The sequence below is a fragment of the Myotis lucifugus genome, unplaced genomic scaffold (assembly GCF_000147115.1).
Source record: "Myotis lucifugus unplaced genomic scaffold, Myoluc2.0 scaffold_342, whole genome shotgun sequence".
Lineage (NCBI taxonomy): Eukaryota > Metazoa > Chordata > Mammalia > Chiroptera > Vespertilionidae > Myotis > Myotis lucifugus.
Window position 1 is genome coordinate 757,929 of NW_005871390.1, and position 19,709 is coordinate 777,637.

At 59.1% G+C, this 19,709-nt stretch overlaps 2 protein-coding genes across 14 annotated transcripts in view; one reads left to right on the plus strand and one right to left on the minus strand.

The window, feature by feature from the left end:
• Positions 1 to 792: 792 nt before the first annotated feature.
• Positions 793 to 18,885, minus strand: SPPL2B (signal peptide peptidase like 2B). 13 transcript variants are annotated; one of them, XM_006101153.3, is made up of 15 exons: positions 18,783 to 18,885; positions 14,009 to 14,128; positions 12,953 to 13,135; positions 12,263 to 12,352; positions 11,461 to 11,600; positions 10,751 to 10,890; positions 10,462 to 10,558; positions 9,308 to 9,424; positions 7,478 to 7,559; positions 6,879 to 6,953; positions 6,727 to 6,789; positions 6,550 to 6,649; positions 6,018 to 6,095; positions 3,810 to 3,970; positions 793 to 2,694 (listed from the first exon to the last, which is right to left on the minus strand). In XM_006101153.3, exons 1-15 carry the CDS (start codon positions 18,843 to 18,845, stop codon positions 2,452 to 2,454), a joined length of 1,752 nt encoding a protein of 583 aa, XP_006101215.1. In that variant the 5' UTR covers positions 18,846 to 18,885; the 3' UTR covers positions 793 to 2,451. The 13 variants fall into 13 exon arrangements, 12 of the variants coding, with proteins under 12 accessions (XP_006101215.1, XP_014321999.1, XP_006101214.1 ...); XM_014466513.2 differs by having other exon boundaries at positions 793 to 2,691; positions 10,751 to 10,893; XM_006101152.3 differs by having other exon boundaries at positions 10,751 to 10,893.
• A 60-nt stretch (positions 18,886 to 18,945) lies between these two features.
• LSM7 (LSM7 homolog, U6 small nuclear RNA and mRNA degradation associated) overlaps positions 18,946 to 19,709 on the plus strand; it is a 5,255-nt gene continuing 4,491 nt past the window's right edge. Inside the window, exons 1-2 of the mRNA XM_006101158.3 lie at positions 18,946 to 19,008; positions 19,095 to 19,185. Coding sequence (XP_006101220.1) covers positions 19,003 to 19,008; positions 19,095 to 19,185 — 97 coding nt within the window. The 5' untranslated portion in view covers positions 18,946 to 19,002. The remainder of the gene's footprint in view (positions 19,009 to 19,094; positions 19,186 to 19,709) is intronic.

Genomic DNA, 19,709 nt, shown 5'->3' on the forward strand with positions numbered 1-19,709 from the left:
GGGATGGGGACACTGGCACCCGGACGAGTCCACACATCTCTGCTCGCGAATCTCGCCTGGCCTGGTGCGGGCGGGCTGGCTGGCCTTGGAGACGTGCCTCCTGTATGTGTGAAGAAGGGGCTGGTGACAGCAGAACGTTTGTCTCAACACTCTGGCCAGCTCCCCTGGCTGCACAGAGCCCACGTCTGTAGAATCAGCATTACTGTGGGGTCCACAATCTGAGCACGTTAACAAATCTGGCCACTGCCTCTGCACAGCTGCTGGCTAAGAGCTGTATATTTCTAAACAGTAGGAAAATACCAAAAAGAATGTTTCCTGATCTGTGAAAACGACATGGAACTCGCTTTTCAGTGTCCACCAATAGTTTTGGCCACAGTCACCCCGTTTGCTCACATGTTGTCTGTGATGCTTCCAGCCACAGCAGCAGAGCTAGCTGTGACAGAAGCTGAAAAGTCCCAAACATTTGCCACCTGACCTTTATGGCAGGTCTGCAGCCCCCACAATAGGCGATTTCCTTCAGATTTCTGAGCTAACCATGAATAAGCTAACAGTGTCCAAGACACGGGGAACAGACTTCCTTCAACTCTGAATGCCAGGATGACACCACACCCACAATTAGCGGCACTGCAGCCAAAGCCCAGCCAGCACCAGCCAGCACGGCCTGTCGACCTGCCCGATGCCTACAAGCAGGTGTCCAAGCAGAGCAGCCCGACTCCCCAGCTCACCCTGCGCCCGGTGGGGTGCCAGGCTCCGCCAGCTCACTGCACCCCAGAAAAGGCCAAGGTCGAGTCCTACATATCAAAAGCTGTTTAATTATAAGATATGAATAGAAGCAAGGCCAAAACTGCAAACGAAAACTGTAGGAACTAACATCACCTTCAAATCCCATGACATTTGTCTAATTTCCAAAACAAAAAAGATTCCCATCTTTGACACCCATGTACAAAATGGCTTAGATTAAGGCGCAGGCCAAGGTCAGACGGGCCCACGTGGGTCCTTTGCCCAGGCCGCCTCATGGCTACATCCAGGTCCCGGCCCCAAGGAGTTCCCGTGGGGCCTGAGGTCCAGCTGCTCTCCCTCCCCGGAGAAACAGGGAAACAGGTGGAAGACATCTTGTTTTCTGAGGAATAAAATTCCTCCCTTGAGAAGTGTGGCTAACAAAGACGGTGTGCGAGTCTGTCTGGCGCTGGTATTTTTGGAGTGGATCACGGTTTGGTCCGTTCCCATGGTCTACCAGGGCAGGGCCGGGACCCCGTGGCTGGAAGGTCTGTGCCCTCACGTCACTCCGATGGAAAATCTTCTGAACATGAGTCTGGAGGTTGCGTGGACGGACAGGGAGGAGCAAGGCCCCAGGGCCGCAGACAGTCCTGGTGGTCGGCAGCCCCAAGGCACCTGTCGTTCCGAGTGGTGGTGACACATGCAACATGATGGTGGACGGAGGGTGCCAGGAACGGGGCCGCTGGGCCAGCTCCACCACGGCATGCCGTGAGGTTCAGAGGTAGAAAACAAAACGCCAGTTCCAAAACATTCCCCCACGTTCCAGAAGCTCCTCGCAGATGCTCGCCTTGCTCGTGCTGCAGCTGGAGGCCAGGGAGTCGTGTGCTGGGATGCAGTCAAGAACGTGCAGATGCCCGTGATGTGGAAAGGGAAGCCCCAGTCCCTCTGTGCTGAGGCAGCGGAGCCGACACAAAGGACAGAGCCGGCCGTTGAGGGCTCCGGGGTGCCGGGCCCGTGGACCCCAAGGACCTGGCCACCCGGCCTGGTGCCCGTCCTGCCTCCAGGAAGGGCAGTCCAAGAGGTGACACCACTGGCATTTCGGAAAGTCGTGGCTGTTTATTAAGACATGGAGGGGTTGGACGGAGCACAGGCTGCAGACACTCCCAGGCTGACGAAGGAACCAGGATCAGGCTCAGACCAAGAGCCCCTGTCCATGTACCACCAGCTTTGCTGGCAGCTCTTACCCGGCTCCCCAGCCTGTCCAGAGGCGGATCCAGACCCCATGCCAGCTGGGCTGAGGGCCTGAGCCCACACCTCCAGGCCTGGCTTTCGGCATCTGGACCAGCTGCGCTGCAGAAGGAAAGCCGTGGCCTTCGGGGCAGACCCCTCCCCCCGGCCCAGGACGGAGCATCTCCAGGGGAGCCTGAAGGAAGCAGCAGCGTGGTGTAAGCACCAAATGTGGCAGGTGTGCAGCCATCAGTGGGCAGAGGTGACGCTTCCTGCCCTTCTGAGGTTCCACCGAGACTCCAACTAGGAAGATGTGGGGCTGGGATCGCGGGACGGGGACCTCGGCGGTCCCAGGGGTTGCAGCAGCCACATGAGCTGGGAGCAGGGCCGGGGGTCCAGGTGTGGCTGGGCTTGAGATGTGAGCATTGGCCAGACCAGAGCACCAAGTCGGGGAATGGCAGGTCCAGTCTTGGAGGGACGGCAAGGGACTCAGGCTGCACTGTCCTCCTAGGCTGAGGTGCCTGGCGGGCCTGGAGGCTCAGGGGTGTGGCTGGCAGGACTCACGGGTTCCTGGGTGGACACACCGGCCACATCCTTGGGATCAGCCAGTTCTGGAGGCTGCTCTTCGGGCAGTGTGGGCTTGACCTGTGCTTCTCCTGGAGGCTGCTGGGAAAACACAACCTCGGAGTCCTTCAGAGGCTGTGGGCCTTCGGCTGAGGCTGGCACCCAAGGAGGCTGAGGTAGATCCTTCTGGAAGAGGAGAGAGCCCGCGGTAAGGTGTGGGCGAGGCCAGTGGAGCCTCAGGGGAGGAGAGGCAGGAGTCACTGTGCCCAGAGGGTCAGGCTCTAGGCGGGGGGTGGGGAACCTTTGTTCTGCCAAGGGCCATTTGGATATTTATAACGTAATTCACGGGCCATACAAAATTATCCACTTAAAAATTAGCCTGCTGTATTTGGTCAAATATTTAACACCCCTAATGCCATGGCAGGGCCAGACCAATGCTGTCACAGCCCTGATACGGCCCGTGGACCAGACGTTCCCCACTCCCTACTCTGGGCCCAATCCCACCGGCCAGCATGCAGGCCACTGGGAGGGGACCTGGCGCAGAAACCTGGCCCTGACATCACTGGCTCATGCCCCCACGCCTGACCTGCTAGCGCCAGCCCACCAGTTCTGTGGCAAAGCCAATGCCATCGGGACTGAGACCCGTTGAGGACCGTCGGCACTGACCCAGGAGGCTTCCCCAAGGGCCTGGGAAAGGGTCTGGCTACAGGTGGGGTTAATGAATGTCAGACCTGGAGCCCTGCTCCTTTCCAAGGTAATACCACACCCAACGGTACTGCTGAGTGTGGCGTGTCACACCCGTGGGGAAGCCCCACGGATACCCCCTCCTTTGTGTGCTGGGCTAACCTACAGGCGAGGAAGGCTGGGCTGGCCCACACTCTCCCTGCTGTCACTCCCTCATGGCTGCGCCTGAGGTGTCAGGTCCCTGCAGAGCCCAGAGCCTGAGCTGTGACAGCTCTTGCCCTGGCAGAGGGGCTCCAGTGCACCCCCAGCCTAACACGGCATTCTCCATGGTGAAAGCCACACCCAGGCAAGTGGGTGCTACTGTGCTGTGGGACCAGCACCTTCCTCAAGTCACACCTCGCATGGCAGCCACATGGCCCCTCCACGGGGATGGCTGAGCCACCAGAGCAACATGGAGACAACACCCAAACCAAAATCTCTGGAAACGGGGAGACACCAACACAGGATGGGGGCTGCAGGGTTTAGTTGTAAAACTAGAGGCTTTACTCAACTTTAATTCTAGTTAGGGCTTATGGGTTATTATTTCTCGCAGACAGTCATAGCAAACTGGTATTCACCGCAAAGCCACTGCCCGTCCAGAACATGCCCAGCTCCCCGCGCCACAGGGCCAGGGCGCCGCTGGTGATCAGCGTGCAGGGCACCAGGTAGAGGAGGGCCGGCTGGCCACGCTGCATGAGGGCCAGGGCCATGAACGTCACCAGGAGGCCGATGCCATAGGCTGGAGGGACAGAGACAAGCAGTGTGTTACCTGGGCCAGCGGTCCCCAGGGCCACACCCTCCCTTGAAGGAATGCTGGGAGCACGCGGTACCAGACATGACACAGGGACAAGCCAATGAGATTCGGGTACTTCCAGAAGTTAATGGAACCTTCTGGCATCTTCCAGGACATATGGCCCCCCTACTCCTCAGGGGACAGGCAAGATATGAGTCAGGTTTCAATGAGAAGACAGGAGGAGCGGAGAGGCTGGAGAGAGGGCAGGACACTGGGGAGGGGAGGGGACACTGGGCAGAGGAGGGGACACTGGGCACAGAGGGCGGCTGGAGGTGAAGAAGTCACGGGCTCTCTGACCAGCAGCTGGCAGCTGTGGGAAGGGTCTGGAACCACAGAAGCAGCTGAAGTTGTGAATGTGCCCAAATACCTCATTTTTATAAGCTTTTAGTTAGAAATATAATTCTGAATTACAATAACGTACGCGCAGAATTAGGAGATCAAATCTTTGATAACATAATCGTGACCCCGGAAAAGAACGATTTGTTCCCAGGAGCCTCTTGCTGAAGCAGGAGGGTGAAGGGGCGTGACATGCAATTCGCTCTCACAGCTCAGAATAAACCTGCATTACACGTGCGTGAGTGTAGCTATCTGGCCACGTTTGCACACACATGTAGAGAGAATGAAGTGAGGCAACTGTAATGAATCAACTGCTGGGCACTGGGCGAGCGGGATGTGGCGTCTCCTGGACTAATCGTACAACAGGGATCTTGGAGTTATTTCAAAGGACCAAGTTACAAGAAAATCAGCCTTTAACTGGAAGCTTCCTCCAGAGCTGAGCCCGTGCCCAGCACCCACCTGGGCCTGTCCCGCCCCTCAGCCCGCACTTCCCAGTGGTGTGCTCACCGAGGGAGGGCTCCTATGCAACCACGGCGATGCCCATGTGTCCTAACAGTGACTTCACAAGGCGGACGATGGGAGGATGCAGATGTCTGGCAGCTATGTAAGATCTAAGGGCTCCAATGATGGGAACTACGGGGACCTTCTGGCACACGGGTTCAGACAGGGAAGCCCTGCCACTGTGTCTTTACAGAACTGTTTCGAGGACTATAACGTGGAGAAATGTTCAGATCCAATGAGCAACCGCAGGCACCAGGTGGGCAGGATCACACTGTAACAACCCCAAAATGAGCCTGAAGGCCAGCCGGTGCCCTCTTGGTGCTATAGTGACACCTACAAGGTCTCTCCACTGGTGTAGAAGCTGCCAGGCCTATGCACTCTGCTCTGTGCCCATGACAAGGGGCAGGGGGCAGGGGAACACATCCCACCCGCTGGCTCTCCGGCAGAAGCAGGCAGGCGTGGACAGAGCACGTGCATGACGCACTTCTCTTCCTTGAGAGCTGACAGGGTGGGGACAAAAAAAGGGATTTTTTAAAATCCTTACCAGAGAATATTTCCCCATTGATTTTGAGAGTGGAAAGGAGGGGAGAGGGGAGAGAGATAAAGAGAGGAGAGGGATCGATGTGAGAGACACATCGATTGGTTGCTTCCTGCACACACCCCAGCCCTAGTCAGGGTTGGGGATCGAACCTGCAACCCGAGACCCTCCAGTCCACAGGCTGATACTCTAACTGCTGAGCACACCGGCCAGGGCTAGCTGGGAAATTTTTTAAAAGCAATCAGGGCTCAACAGAAAATGAGAAAATATCACCTTTGTGTCATTGGCTTTGGTAATAAAAAAAACCAAAGAAAGAAAAAGAAAGGAAGAAAGAAAGGGAGGAAGGGAGGAAGGAAGGGGGGGGAGAGAGAGAGAGAGAAAGGGAAAGAAAGAAAGAGAAGGGAGGGAGGGACCGACCACCGGAAAACAAGGAAGAAAAAGAGGAAGACAAAAAGGAGACAAGAGAAAAGAAAAACAACTGCAACCATCACAGAAAAGTGAGGAAAAGGACTGTGCCGTGAGCAGAGGCTGCACCGCCCCCTTCCCACCAGCTCTGTGAGCCGCTGAGGAAGGATGGGGTCCGAGGGCCGCAGCCTGGCCCTCCTGAGCGGTGCTTACCGATGGTGCAGGCCACGAAGTAGACCCTGGAGGACTGCACCTGGATGTCAAACCTGTGGCAGTACGCCACGAGCAGCCCTGGGGGAAGGAAGAGAGCATGGCCAGTCCTCACTGGAGCCGGGGAGCCGGGGAGCCGGGGAGCCGGTGCCCCGTGGGAAGGGCCGGGCACTGCATGGTCTCATCTAACAGCCATTATTGCTATTTCACAGATGGCCACACTGCCAGCTCAGAATGGAGCTGTAACCCAAAACCCTGGGCCAGTGCACATCCCACAGCACGGAGGGGCAGGGAGGTCCTGCCTGGGTGGACCTTGGGGCACAGCGGGCTGTCAGGGCCACACTCTGTCCTGGGTAGCCAGCCCCAGGCAGGCACGTCTGTGTAGCCATGACCCACAGAACAGAGCTGTCCCCTGGGGCCAACGTGGGGCTACCTCGACCATGCACCACCTGCCGGCCCCCAACCCAACACGACCAGGACACCAGGGTGCCCTCAGGGCTGAGGGGTGACCCACCCATGTGCCCAGCCCCTGTACCTGGGACCAGGATGTCCCCAAAACCCAGGAGGGAGAAGGGCCGGTCGCACAGGGCCAGTGGCGAGGCGTTCAGCCTGGGCACCTTCAGGACCATGGGCAGCTGTGGGGAGAGGAGGCAGCACCTGCAGACCAGCCCAAGCCGACAGCACCCCTCCAGCCATCAGGGTCTGAACGTACCTTCTCACGGGTAGCCGAGTCCGCAGGCCCGGTCGCTACTTCCACCATGATACTGTTCCCGCTCTAACACAGGAGAGCCGCATCAGCGTGGGGGCGTGGGGCAGGGGGTTCGGAGAGTGTGGGAGGGGCAGGGCAGGGTCAGGGGCTCCCACCTTGGTCAGGAAGGGTGTGATGAACACGAAGAAGATGTCATAGATGAACAGCACCATCAGCAGCAGCGTGCAGGCCTGGGGAGAGGCGTCCTGAGGGCTGGCCCAGGACCCCCAGGCACACAGACCCCCTGGCAAAGACCCACAGAGACATCCCCACAGCCTTGATTCCCCTCACAAGGCTCAGACTATTCCCACTGGGATGAAGCCTTTTCGAGCGTCTGAACAACACCTGCCCCAGGCCCTGGGCCACAGGAGACGAGGGAGTGTCCGGAGCGACGTGAGTGGAGGGCTGGGCAGAGCGTAAGGCGCTCTCGGTCTCCCAGTCGTGGGAGGCGGCCGAGGTGAGCCGGTGGGAGACATACGGTCCGTGATGGGTCAGCTATGGGTCTAGGGAGGTGATGCCCTTGACCTTCCATCCCCATGCATTTCTAAGTTTTTCCACCAGGTCTTACAGACAATAATCTCGGGCCCCCGGCTCAGAGGAGAAGGCCAGGACAGAGCTGGGTGGCAGGCAGGTCTGGCCGCTCAAGGCATGGGGCTGACACAGGAAAGGCCCTCAGGACTCAGGCTCCCCAGGGGCCCCAACCCCGGGCCCTCACCTTGAAAGTGGGGAGGCGGATGGTTTTGAGCATGTAGAGACAGAAGGCGATACCCAGCGCATCCTGGAGGACCCAGGCCCACCTGCAGGGCAGAGCAGCGTCATTTGCTGGGACAGGTTCCATCAAGAGCCACCAGGTGTCCGGCCCCTCCCTCCTCAGACACCTTACCCACACCAAGCGTCTGAAACACCCTGCACTGGGCCTGACCTCGCCATGTTTCCAAGGCTCAGGCCCTGTCAGAGGCAGCAGTGTGGGTTCCAAAACCTGGGGGACGGACCCCACTTCGTTGGAACAGGCGGGCAGTGATGGATGACAGGGCAGGGGGCAAATGAACCCTCCACTCTGACACCAAGAGGCCAGAGAAAGACAGACACTGCCGGGCCCTCTGTCTCTACAGTGGTGGCTCTCGTACCCAGATCACAGGAGGAGTGAGAAACCTGTGCCCGGCCAGGTGACATCCTCTTTCAGCCCCGTGGGAAATTAGGGCTCCGACCCAGGGGCAGGCTCTGAGGATGAGCATCTGGAACCCCCCGGAACAGTCCCACGGGAACAAGCAGCAGAGGCAAGACCATCTCAAATATCTGCATTAACCCAACACCACCAGGCGCTGCCATCCCACAGCCACACTCCCGACCTGCATATCAAACCTGTGCTGTGAGGGCCTCACATGGAGGCTCTAAGACAGAACTAGCGTGACAGAGGGGCCAGCGGGGACAGGGGGCATTCACCCTGTGCAGCCCCACCGGCCAAGGCCTGGGGGTGGTACAGCCCCAGCCTCGCCAGCCCTGCCTGGGCTGTCCTCCCCTTCCTGCCTCGCCCTGCACCTTGGCCAGGGCTCTGCCTGCCCACCTCACTCATCAGATGCTTCAGACAAGGGATCGAACGTCTCCCCGCCAGGGCAGGTTGAAGAACAGGGAAAGTTTGAAGGTGGTGGGTGGGCACATGTTGGCTGCCTGCACCCAGAGGTACAGGAACCATGGCCCGTTCTAATTTTATGCAACAGAGAAGTGTCTTGGCTTAGATTTAACTGTGAGAATCCGGGTTCTCTTTGTGTACAAAGGACTCAAAATATTTTCCCATTTTCCTTCTGCCACTTAAATCTGTTATGGCTCCAAAAGGAGGTGCCGCCAAGAACATTTAACTGCCTTGGGAAAGGCTCGTTGAGAGCGCCAGATGGTGTCAGCGATAGCAGGAGGGGGTTGGGCGGGAACAGGCCTGCTCTGTCCTCCTAGTGCAGCCCGGGCTCCAGGCCACAGGACAGGCGCGCTGCCCTGCAGGGGAGGCCGAGCTTAGGGTAGCAAGTGCTCGGAGAAGCCAGCCAGCCTCCCTGAACCATCCGTGAGGGTGCTGGCTGAGCACACCCCTTGGGCACCACCTCAGGAGCAGTGGGGACAAGTGGCGCCAGGGACAGCGTCCCCTCCCGCCGCCCAGGGCCCCACTGAGGCCGTCCTGGACAACACAGCTTGGGGTGCCCAGGCCAAGAGGGTTTGCAGCATCTCATATCCAGATCCAATCACTGTGCATGTGGCACCCAGACAAATCAAATGAAACCAGACGCAGGAGGCAAGCAGGGCAGCCACGGCTGGGCAGCCGTCAGCGGAGCCCAGTCAACACCTGGACGCCATTCGGCCACTGCTTCCAGGGGACTGAAAGGAGGGCTTTTGATAACCACGGAGGTGAACTGGCTCCAGGTGCCCCCAAACGGCCCCGGGGAGGTACAGGAAGACTGCAGTCCAGCACTCAGAGCATCTGAGGACAGCCCTCAAGAGGGAGGGGCCACCCAATGGCTGGGGGCCTCCTAGGCCCTAGGACCTAGAGGGCTGTACTCACTGGTCCTCATTCCGGAAGATTGCCCACACCACACTGACACCCACGCAGAACAATGCCAGGAGCAGCATGCGGACCTGAGGGCACTTGTGGAAGTAGGGCAGGCTGCTGTTGCAGACCCTGAGACGGGTAGGGGAGAAGGGGGCAGTTGTCATGGGCAGCACGCCCCTCACCTTCCGAATGACCTCTGACTCTTCCACCCTTGTTCCCACCCAGCACCCAGACGGGTCATCTCAACTCCTACCCACAGCCCTCAGCCCCCTCAAGTCCAACTCCAACAAGCCCGCCGCCCAGGCCTCCTGCTGTCCTCCAGGCTCTGCTCTCAAAGGGGCCACTCACCACCCCGCCCACCCGGCCTGCCCTCCTCCACTTCCCGTTCTCTGTTAAACCCGCCCACAGTCCCCCTGAGGTTCCCAAGAGCAGAGGAAGAGTCAGGTGGGGACAGGCATTTAGGGTGAGCAAACCTGGGCCAGTTTCCAAGCCAGCCTGCCCACAAGAGCCCACAAGAGCCCACAGGAGTCAGGAGAGCCCATGGGAGCCCTCAGCTCAGTACCGTGCTTCCTGGCCTGTCCCCACCTCTCACCCTTATATGGAAACCTTAAAAGGTCTCGTCCCCCTTGTCTACACCCTTGAGTAGCTGCCCATCTTCCCTATAAGAACCAGACTGGGCCTCTGGTAGCAGGGAGCCTCCGGGTCTGAACCACCAGTGCATCCAGCCAGGTGGCCCAGCCTCGCCCTGCCCTGCCCTGCCGGGCATCCCTACCCAGTACCCACATGCACCCACATCATCCCACTCCGCCCTGCGTCCCCACTGGGCCTATCTGCCCTGGAATGGAAGGTGGGGAGAGGGAAGCCACTCAAGAGAGGAGGCGGGAGGACTGAGAAAACCCGTTCTCCTCCCCATTCTGTCCTCCTCCCAAGGTCCATGAACACCCAGCAAGCACTGAGTGAGCACCTGCCATTAGCCTGCGCTGTGCCAGACTGGCCAAGGACCACGGCAGAGTGGGGGGTCCTTGAATCATGGAAGCAAAGCTTGGAGCCTCAGGGGCCAGAGGACGGGAAACAGTAGTTGAGCCAAGGAGAGGCTGTGGTGTAGGAACAAAGCTGGGGGCAAGGGGCTGGGTGGGGCTGGGCAAAGGCCACCTGAGGGAGCTCACCTGCATTTGCCAAATGGCAGCCTCTGGACCAACGGCGACAGGCAGCTGTAGAGGCCCGTGGAGGAGGCCAGGCAGAAAATCCCAATGATCGCGTAGACTGCAGAGCAGGGTGCAGTGAGGGAACAGGCGGCTGCGGGTCCCAGCCACCCCCAAGGGCCCCATGCACTCTTGCACTTGGGCAGGGTGACCTCCACCCAGTAAAGGGAGGGGACAAACCCACCGGAAGCCCTCCTGTCACCCTGCCGTCCACTGGACTTCTCCAGAGGAGCCATGGCCCGTGGAGACCCACCAAGATGGTCGTAGAAGTAGTACAGGAGCACCAGCATGGAGCAGCACATGACCACAAAGACGCAGGTCATGACGGGCGTCACGTCCACAGCCTCGTCCTCCTGCTTCTCAGGCTCATCATCCCGCTTGTGCTTCATATACCTTCTTGAGAAACACGGGTCATGAGGACGCCCGGCCAGCTTGCACAGCGCTAGGACTAAGGGCCAGAGACTGGGAAGGACTGGCAGGGACAGCTCATCTGTTGGCCTGTCCGCCTCTCCAGACCCACTATGTGTCCCCAGTGCCCTCCAACAGGAGAGCCACACCTGCCCCTTGGACCTCACACCCTTGTCCAGGAGCTCAGGGTCCTCGCAAACAAGGCTCCCGGTCACCCACTATGAGACGCCCTTGAACACCGCTGGGACTACCCACAGGCCCTGTCTCCTGAGTGCGCCCCGGGCGGAGGCGGCGGCGGCGGCGGGGCGGGGGGGGGGCTGGGCTCGCATCCCAGTACCAGAGCACAATCTCGGGGAGCGGGACCCAGAGGGCCTTTGGCTGTGTCTCCCAGGTACTCACAGCAACTGTATTCCAGAAGGTTCTCTGGGAGTGTGTGGACACCTCTCTTCTGAGCAGTCCTGTTACTTTCGCTTCCCAGCATTAGGGGCACCCATCAGTTACACGTGTGCACACATGTACACACAATGCACATACACGTAAAGGAAGGATACTTACTTCTTCACGTCCCGGCTCCCAGCCCAGTAGCCCCCAAGGGCAACAGTGCCGACGGCCATGATGAAGATGATGACCATGTTGTAGTCCAGCATGGGCTCGTGCGGGGCATACAATGCTGCCCTCACCGATCGGCCAAAATTCTGCCTCGGAGAACACATCAGGATTCAAGGCCAAGGCCCCTGCCCTATGCCTTCATCCACCAATCCTGACCCCAAAGCAATCAGCTCTGACGTAACAGGCTGTGCATGAAGACAGGCAAGCAGCCCTGCGTGCGAGAACACAGCCCTGTGCCGAGATGTGCGTGTGCTTGCATGAGGGTGCACATCACCTGTGTAACATCGGGTGGCCCATGGGGGACCCACAGGGAGAGGCGTGAGGCCTGCGCTTACTGTGAACTTCTGGAAGTTTCACAAAGACTGGAGATTCTTGTTTACTTATATAATGATGCTCACCCTGCTCCAGACCCAGCTCCCCAAACCAAAGATGAACCAAAGACAGGCCTGGGCCAGGAGTATGCAAGCAGCAGAGAGGGAGCGATGCTCGTTCTCCATGTAAGGGGAGCGCCAGGCTGGCCAAGCCTGGAGCCTGGATTACTCTAACCAGCTGCACAGGGCACTTCAGGGCCATGGTCTCCATTCCTGGCATTAGGTGGCACTGGAGGCCTACCCTCACGATGTGGCCGACTCATAGTGGGCAAGACCCACCCCTGGCCAGCCCCAGACAGGATGGCCTTGCCACAGGCCCTGCCCACCACCTACTCAGGCCCCGAGCCCAACACACTTCAGGGGGAGGGACCCCCTACCTTAAAAATGTCCAGCATGTCTTTGTAGCTGAGCAGGGCCACGGGAATGCCGATCTCCTCATACTGCGTCTTGTTGCCTCCTGGGGGGACCTGGGAGTCCAGAGGAGGCAGATCTGCTGGCTGACCAAGGCCCACCCAGGATGGTGCAGACAGCCAACCCCTCCTGACGGCATGGCCCACAAAGCTAGCTAGCCCTCTTCTCTAAGGAAGGGGAAGATTCCCTCGTGTGTGCTGGGTCATCAGGTGCCAGCACAGGAGGGGGACACACCAGAAGGGAGGCCTACAGGCTCGGCACCACCCACGAGGGGAGGAAAACCTAGCCCTTCACTCAAACCTTGGGGTCAGGAGCCAATCCATCTGGCTGGGGGCCTGGAGGAGAGGCCGGCAGGTGGACCCATGCCACCCACTCCTTAGAAGGCACCCCCAGAGCTCTGCCTTGAGGCCCTGTATCCCCCAACCCACAGGACTGCTCTGGGATAAGCCCCCTCCAAGATGAGGGTCCAAAGGCCTGAGTCCACAGCCGGTCAGCAAACCAGACTTCTCTCTCCTGGCTGTGGCCGCCCGTTCCTGGCCAGCACCCATGCCCACTTTGGTGGGGGCCCAGGGGCTCCTCCCGGCTTCCCTTAGGGCACCTCCAACCCTTGCCCTCGGTCGGTCCTACTGTCCAGAAGGGCGCCCAAGCAGCTGTACCAGGGTCTCCTTGCTGACGACGAGCAGCCCGTGCGCCCCGCTGCCCTGGGCCAGCCTCACTTTGTCGTAGAAGGTGCAGTTCCCCCGAGTCACCAGTGGAATCTGGTTGCTGAAGCCTTTGGCAGGGAGGTCGGATGCAGAGCAGAGCATGGAAGTCGTCCAGTCCCTCAGCTGCAAGAGAGACTGAGGGAAGGCAGCGCTCATAGGAGCTGTTCTAGAAGAGTCAGGGCGGGCCCCAGTCCTCATGGGAACCAAGGCATCGGAGAAACCCACCCAGCTGTGCTGAGCCTTCAGTATCCAGATCACCACAGTGAGCGCCATCCTGATGCCCCCTCCCCTTGGGTCCCACTGGACTTCAGGCCCTTGCACCAAGAAAGGATGAGAGGTGGAGGGTGGGCAGGGCCTGCAGACACACATACCAAACGCAAGGCAGACAGGAGGGACAGGTGGTGTGCGCTCAGAGCAAACCCCTCAGAAATCCTCCCTGCATCTCCAGATCCACCTCTAGCATCCATTATGAATGGAATACAAGGGGCAGGAGCGTCAGCCTCTGTGGTGAGAACTCACCCACAAGAGCATCCTCCCGGTCCTCTGAGTGGAGGAAGGAGGCCAGACCAGGGAGAGGGGTCTCCTACAAGAAGAGCAGAGCCCTTGCCCCGCCCTCTGCTGTCACTCCTCTCACGAGCCCTCTGGCAGCCAGCCCCCATCCCACACACGAAAGCCTGGCTGGTGTCTCCACCAGAGGCCATCTCTACAGAGCACTCTGAACAGATGTCTTTCATCCATGACCAAGGAAACTGAGGCCCGGAGAGGTTAACGGGCCCCTTTAGGGCTGCCCAGAGGCCTCTCAAGTGTGACCAGAACCCACCCCAGCTCCCAGCTGAGGTCCTTCAGAGCTCTTTCCCCCAGCTGGCTCTCTGCAAGGGAGAGTCTCTTCAAGGGCCCCTCTGGACACTGGGCAGAGGGGGGAGGGATGACAGCAAGACAGACAAGATCCCAAGCTGAAAGGGGTGCTCAGAGCCACCGTGCCAGGAGGGCCACCAGTCCAATACTCACCGCCTTGCTGAGGTCGTGTGGCAGGTGGGCCCACTGTGGGTTGTAGAGGATGCAGTAATCCTTGCCTTTCGGGCCCCCCATCTCGGAGACCACGTGTACCATGCCATACTCACAGGCCACCTGGAGCAACGGGGCAGGGGGCAAAGAGCTCAGGGCGGGGGCCGACCATCCATGACATGGGGTCCAAGTTAAAGGAGGACACCTGTGAAGGCTGGGATGGTTTCCTCCCTCAGACAGGACAGAGAGGACACCCACACAAGTATCTCATGATGGAGAAAAAAACGAGGGAGGGACAAGTCTCCCTAGGGCAGGGGTGGGCAAACTTTTTGACTCGAGGGCCACAATGGGTTCTTAAACTGGACCAGAGGCCGGAACAAAAGCATGGATGGAGTGTTTGTGTGAACTAATATAAATTCAAAGTAAACATCATTACATAAAAGGGTACAGTCTTTTTTTTTTTTAGTTTTATTCATTTCAAACGGGCGGATCCGGCCCGGGCGTAGTTTGCCCACGGCTGCCCTAGGGAGACCTGGGTGTGACCTCAGGCCTGTCAGCACCCAGCCAGGGGCACGCACCACACCCACAGGCCCCAGCCCCTCCTGGCCCCTGGGCTCTGTGGAGCTGAAAGGGCCACGCTCTGCACGCTTTGGGCTCCTAGGCCTGCCCTTCTGTAGCTCTCCCTCCCCTTGGGCTATAGGCACCTCCAGACAGAGCCGGGGACTGCACCCCTGGGCTCCCCGGAGTCTGCCACAGAGACAAGCAGGTGGCAGCTGCTCCCAATAAAGGACACAGGATGGGGACGGTCATCACCTGGCACAGTGAACCCACACCGAGGATGCGGCTTTGCCAAGGTGAGGGAGGGGGAGGGGGCTCTGATTTGGCCAAGGATCCTGATAGACTGTGTGCTCCAACACCAGGCGGAGCACCAGGTCGCAGGCAGCTGGGCCCTCTGCGAAAGCACAGCCAGGCCACTCCGAGAGCTTCCTACCCTGGCCCTGGTCACCTGGCAGTGGTGGCAGCATGGAGGACAGCCCAGGGTGCCCCAACCTTGAAGTCTGAAGGCGGACACCAGGCGCTGGGTGCAAGTCCCACTTTCCACAGTCCCCAACTGCCACTGTTCCAGTCAGCCCATCAGCTCTGGCCCTTCCACGTGTCACCTGAGTGAGGCGCTGACTGCCAAAGCAATGCTTACATGGTGCCAAGCTCCAAAGAAGCTGTGTGTTCGGGGCCACCCAGCTTTCTGGGAGGGGAGGGCAAGGAGGTGGACTGCCTGAGGCCCACCCAAGGTCTCAGAGCACTTCACTAAGGCAGCATCCTGCCATCCCTGCCTCTGTTCCCGGAGAAACCCCACACACCTCACATGTCACCTCGTTCCCTTCACCAAAGGCAGACTTAGGAGGCCCCTCTTCCAGGTTCTCCCCACCAGACTGCCCCCCAAGGGTGCCCTTCATGCTGGCCCTAAATACTGTACCTGGTATATGCCCCCTCCAATGCTCAGAGCCCCTGGCACCTCCTCACCCTGGGACACGTGGGGAGCAGCAGAGTCCCTCAACCTCCAGACAGAGCCAGAGAATGCACCCCTGGTTTCCCCAGAGTCTGCCACAGAGACAAACAGTCCACCTTCTGTATTTGCAAACAAAGTTTTATTGGAACACGGCCACCCTATGCCAGTATGCAAGGCCTCTGGTTGTTCTTGGCTGCCACTGCTGAGTTGGGCAATTGCTTGCAAAGCTGACAAGATGCACTATCTGGCCCTTTCTGGAAAGTCTGCTGAACCTTGATCCATGGGAGCCAGGCTGATGATGAAAATGGTCATTTATGTAAAATGGAAAGTGAACAGAAACTGGATCTTTTTTTAAAAGTCATTTAAGCCCGGCTGGTGTGGCTCAGTGATTGAGCGCTAACCTATGAACCAGGAGGTCATGGTTCAATTCCTGGTCAGGGTACCTGCCTGGATTGTGGGCTCGATCCCCAGTGGGGGGTGTGCAGGAAGTAGCCAATCAACGATTCTCTCTCATCATAGATGTTTCTATCTCTCTCTCTCCCTCTCCTTTCCTCTCTGAAATCGAGATATATATATACACACATATGTGTGTGTGTGTGTGTATGTCTGTGTGTGTGTATTCCCTCCCCCCACAAGCACACTTCATGGACTTTCCTCCCCACAACCTCTACAACTAAGCCTGTGCTTGTATCAAATGCCACAAAGATCACGGTTTCACTTTGATTACAGTTCCCTCATCCTCTTGAGTTATAGGAACTGGGAAAAGTTCTTCAAAAGGGCCCAGTGATACAAGTGCCCATGTTCCAACACAGCCTATCCCAGCTTAGAGAACCAGAAACAGTCAAGGCTACCAAGGACAAGCCATCTTCTGACACATCGCATTCAGAGCAGGTCCAGGAACTCCCAGAGACACTCTGCTTACGGATTACTGTGAAAGCATCCACATCAGGGGCTTGAGAGACTAATGGGTCCAGGCTGGGGCAGTCTTCCTTTCTCAGAAGATGTGGTGAGTTCTGAGGGCAGAGAAATGAGGACCCAGATGCTTGGAAAGAGAGGTTTGGGTACAGGACAGTGTGAGGAGGAGATGGGGACAGGCGGAGGGGGCACAGGTGCAGGAGGGGCAAGGAGGCAGGTGGAGGAGAGGTAGGGAGGACAGGTGCAGGCCAGGCAGGAGGGCACTAACATTAGTGAAGACCTGATGAGTAAGAGCCTCCATCTGGCCTTTAAGTACAGACCTCACAGCAACTGAGAAGGGTGGGTCTATTAGGGAAAGTCAAATCCCTCACTGGGTCACAAAATGGTAGCAAGTGAGTGTAGGGCTGTCAGCAAGCCCCCACCCGCTCCCGCCCAGTGGAGAGGAGAGCTAGGGACTGGAGGAACCATAAGGAACCACACCCAGCCAAGGAGGGAGCTGCGTCATCTCAGGGCGTATTTCCCACGGGGTTCTGTTCTGGGAAGAGCAGTCCCAACTGTGCTCCTCACTCTCTCCAACACCCTCCTGACTCTCCACACGCAGGATAAAGTTCAAACTCCTCAGCCTGCCTGGATAGGTCCAAAGGCCCCAACACCATGACCTTCTACCACCCTGCTCTGACACGCCCAGCCTGTCCCCCTGGACCCCAGCCTAGGGAGGTCACACCCAAGGCCTGCCCTTTACCCTCCGCCTAGAGCTGCTCCCACTGCTGGCCCTGGCCCTGCCCTCCAGCTTAGGGGGAAACCCTAGCCCGTCTTCAAGTGCATCCGAGGCTGACATCTTTCTCAGGATGCCAGCATCAGACGACCCTACACATCAACCACCGCAGAGCCCTCACTGTCCCCAAATAAGTCATCGGCTCTCACACCTCCACCTGGTTCCTGCTACTCCCACCACCTGTACCATCCTCCCTCAGCCAAGACCTAGCGAACACCGCGCAGGCCACTGCTTCTGGAAAGCCTTCCCAGGCCAACGGAGTCACGCTCCCTTCACGGTGTCCCCATGACTCCTCACAGCCCTCTCGCTTTGCCCTCATTCAGAATATCTGGAGAGCCCAAACCCTGCCCTCAAACTGCTCAGACCTCAAACTGGCAATGAAACAGGGAGAAGTACAAGCGGCTGGCCAACAGATGGGGAGGGTATCCTAAAGAGTCTGGGGAAGGTATAGTTAAGCTGAGACTGGAGGGATGACCAGGGTGGTCCAAGGAAACAAAAAAAATAAACACAAAAACAAACAAAAAGAACAAAGAGCAGAGTGGCTTCAATTAACTAGAGCTGGAAGGGAGAGGCGCCTTCCTGGGCAGCCAGATCACAGAGGCCTCCCAAATGCACGGGGAGGCCCCGGGAAGTCCCTGATCGGGACGTGACAAGACCTGACACGCTCTGAAAGAGATCGTTACTGCTGTGCTAAGAACGGACCGGGACTGTGCGGGACACGAGTGGCCACGGGAGGCCGTCAGCCACCCGCCCTGAGCTACGAGAGAGGGGGCGGTGGGGTTGAGTGAGCAAGTCAAGGTTAATGACCGCGTTTGTGGGGCTGTTAGGGAAACCGGTCCCCGAGCTGCTGAACCCAGAGGAGAGGGAGGATTTGGAAATAAAAGACGCGCCCCTGACCATGTACATCAGCCACTTCGTGGTCAGTCCCTTACTAGCACCTGAGACCCTCCACGGCAAGTGACAAAGTAACATACGGTGGCTCATCACCCCACGCACCATCTCGCCGAGTCCGCGCTCACGCTTTGCTCCTTTGGTAGAGGAGCAACCGAAGCCCACGGCGAGGAACTCCCTGGCCCAAGGTCACGTTGTAAAAGTGAGACGGAAATTCGACCCCCTCCGGGTTCCTGGCCGCTCCCCCGACACGGCCTGGGTGTCGCGCTGGACAGCTTACCGCAACCACGGGGGTGGGCGCTGGCACCGCACGTAAAAGGGGAAACTGAGGGTCGGAGAGGGGCAGCCACCTGGCCGAGGCCACGGAGGCAGACAGGAGCGTCCCTGGCGGCGATCGGGGACCCCGAGATGGACCAGCAGGGCCGGAGGGCGGAAGAGGGTCCCCCAAACTTCAGACCCACGTGGAACTGAGCGACGATGCAAAGGGCTTTCGAGGAGGAGAAGGGAGCCGGGCCGGGGACAGGCCCGCAAGGTCACGGCGGGGCTCCGGGCCCACGAGCAGCCCGCGCGGGGACGCGTGTCCCCGAGGCTGCCCCCAGGCCGGGACGGGCGGGACCTGCGCGCGGCAGGGTACCGAGAGGCTGGGTCGCCGCATCCGGCGGGACCAGTGGGACGGGCGCAGCCCTCACCTGCGCCGAGAGGAGGAGGCAGGCCGCCCCGAGCCACGCCAGCGCCGCCGCCGCCGCCGCCATGTTGGCGGGTCCCAGCCACAGGCGTCGCCAGATGTTTCCCAGCAACGCCCCCGGCGCGCCGCGCCGCGCAAGCGCACTGCATGGGGCGCGCTGGCGTGCGGAGCGGGGTCAAAGGGCGCGGAGGCGGGGCCTCGGCTGAGCGGCGCGGCGCGGCGAGATGGCGGTGAGCGCGGCGCGGGCCGGCGCGGGCCGGCGGGGGCCAAGGGGCTGGCCGCGCTGCCCGCCTCACGCGCTCTGCTTCCCCTGCAGGACAAAGAGAAGAAGAAGAAGGAGAGCATCTTGGACCTGTCCAAGTACATCGACAAGACGATCCGGGTGAAGTTTCAGGGAGGCCGCGAAGGTGAGGCACCCGCTCTGCACCCCCTAATGATTTCCGAGAAGTAATGGGGGGCAAGAGTGACAGCTGATACCCGGCACCGCTTACTCACTTTGCGCGGATAACTCGTGCAAGCTTCCTAGAGGCGCCGGGGCCGGTGCTGCTGTGCCCCTTTGCAGCGGGGAGGCTGAGGCCGGGAAGGGGGACCCCAGTGGTCCACCTGGGGCCGGGATGCCAGACTGGCCTCCTGTGTGGGTCTGCCGCCGCCGCTCCTCACTGGTGCCCCTTCACCGTGTTCCTAAAGAGCCGCACTGTTAACTTTGGGCCCAAATGTTCTCGGTTGTGGAGGCCGTCCTGGACACGTGGGTTGTTGAGCGCTATTCCTGGCCTCCACCCACTGGATACTAGGAGCATCCCTTAGGCTTTTTGTTTACTTTAAATATCTATCTATCTATATCCTATATAATCCTATATAATAAAGATGTAATATGGGAATGGTCATTAAGCAATGAAGCATAATGACTAAATGGGTAAGGCCGATCATGGAT

What these genes read in the sequence shown, in the direction of transcription:
- SPPL2B (XM_006101152.3), bottom strand. Translation starts at nt 18,845, where the DNA reads ATGGCGGCGGCGGCGGCGGCGCTGGCGTGGCTCGGGGCGGCCTGCCTC. An exon ending in CACACGACCTCAGCAAGGCG is followed by an intron (nt 13,136 to 14,008) that starts GTGAGTATTGGA and finishes GCCTTCCCTCAG; the next exon opens with TCTCTCTTGCAGCTGAGGGA. An exon ending in GGGAGCCGGGACGTGAAGAA is followed by an intron (nt 10,894 to 11,460) that starts GTAAGTATCCTT and finishes GTGTTTCTCAAG; the next exon opens with AAGGTATATGAAGCACAAGC.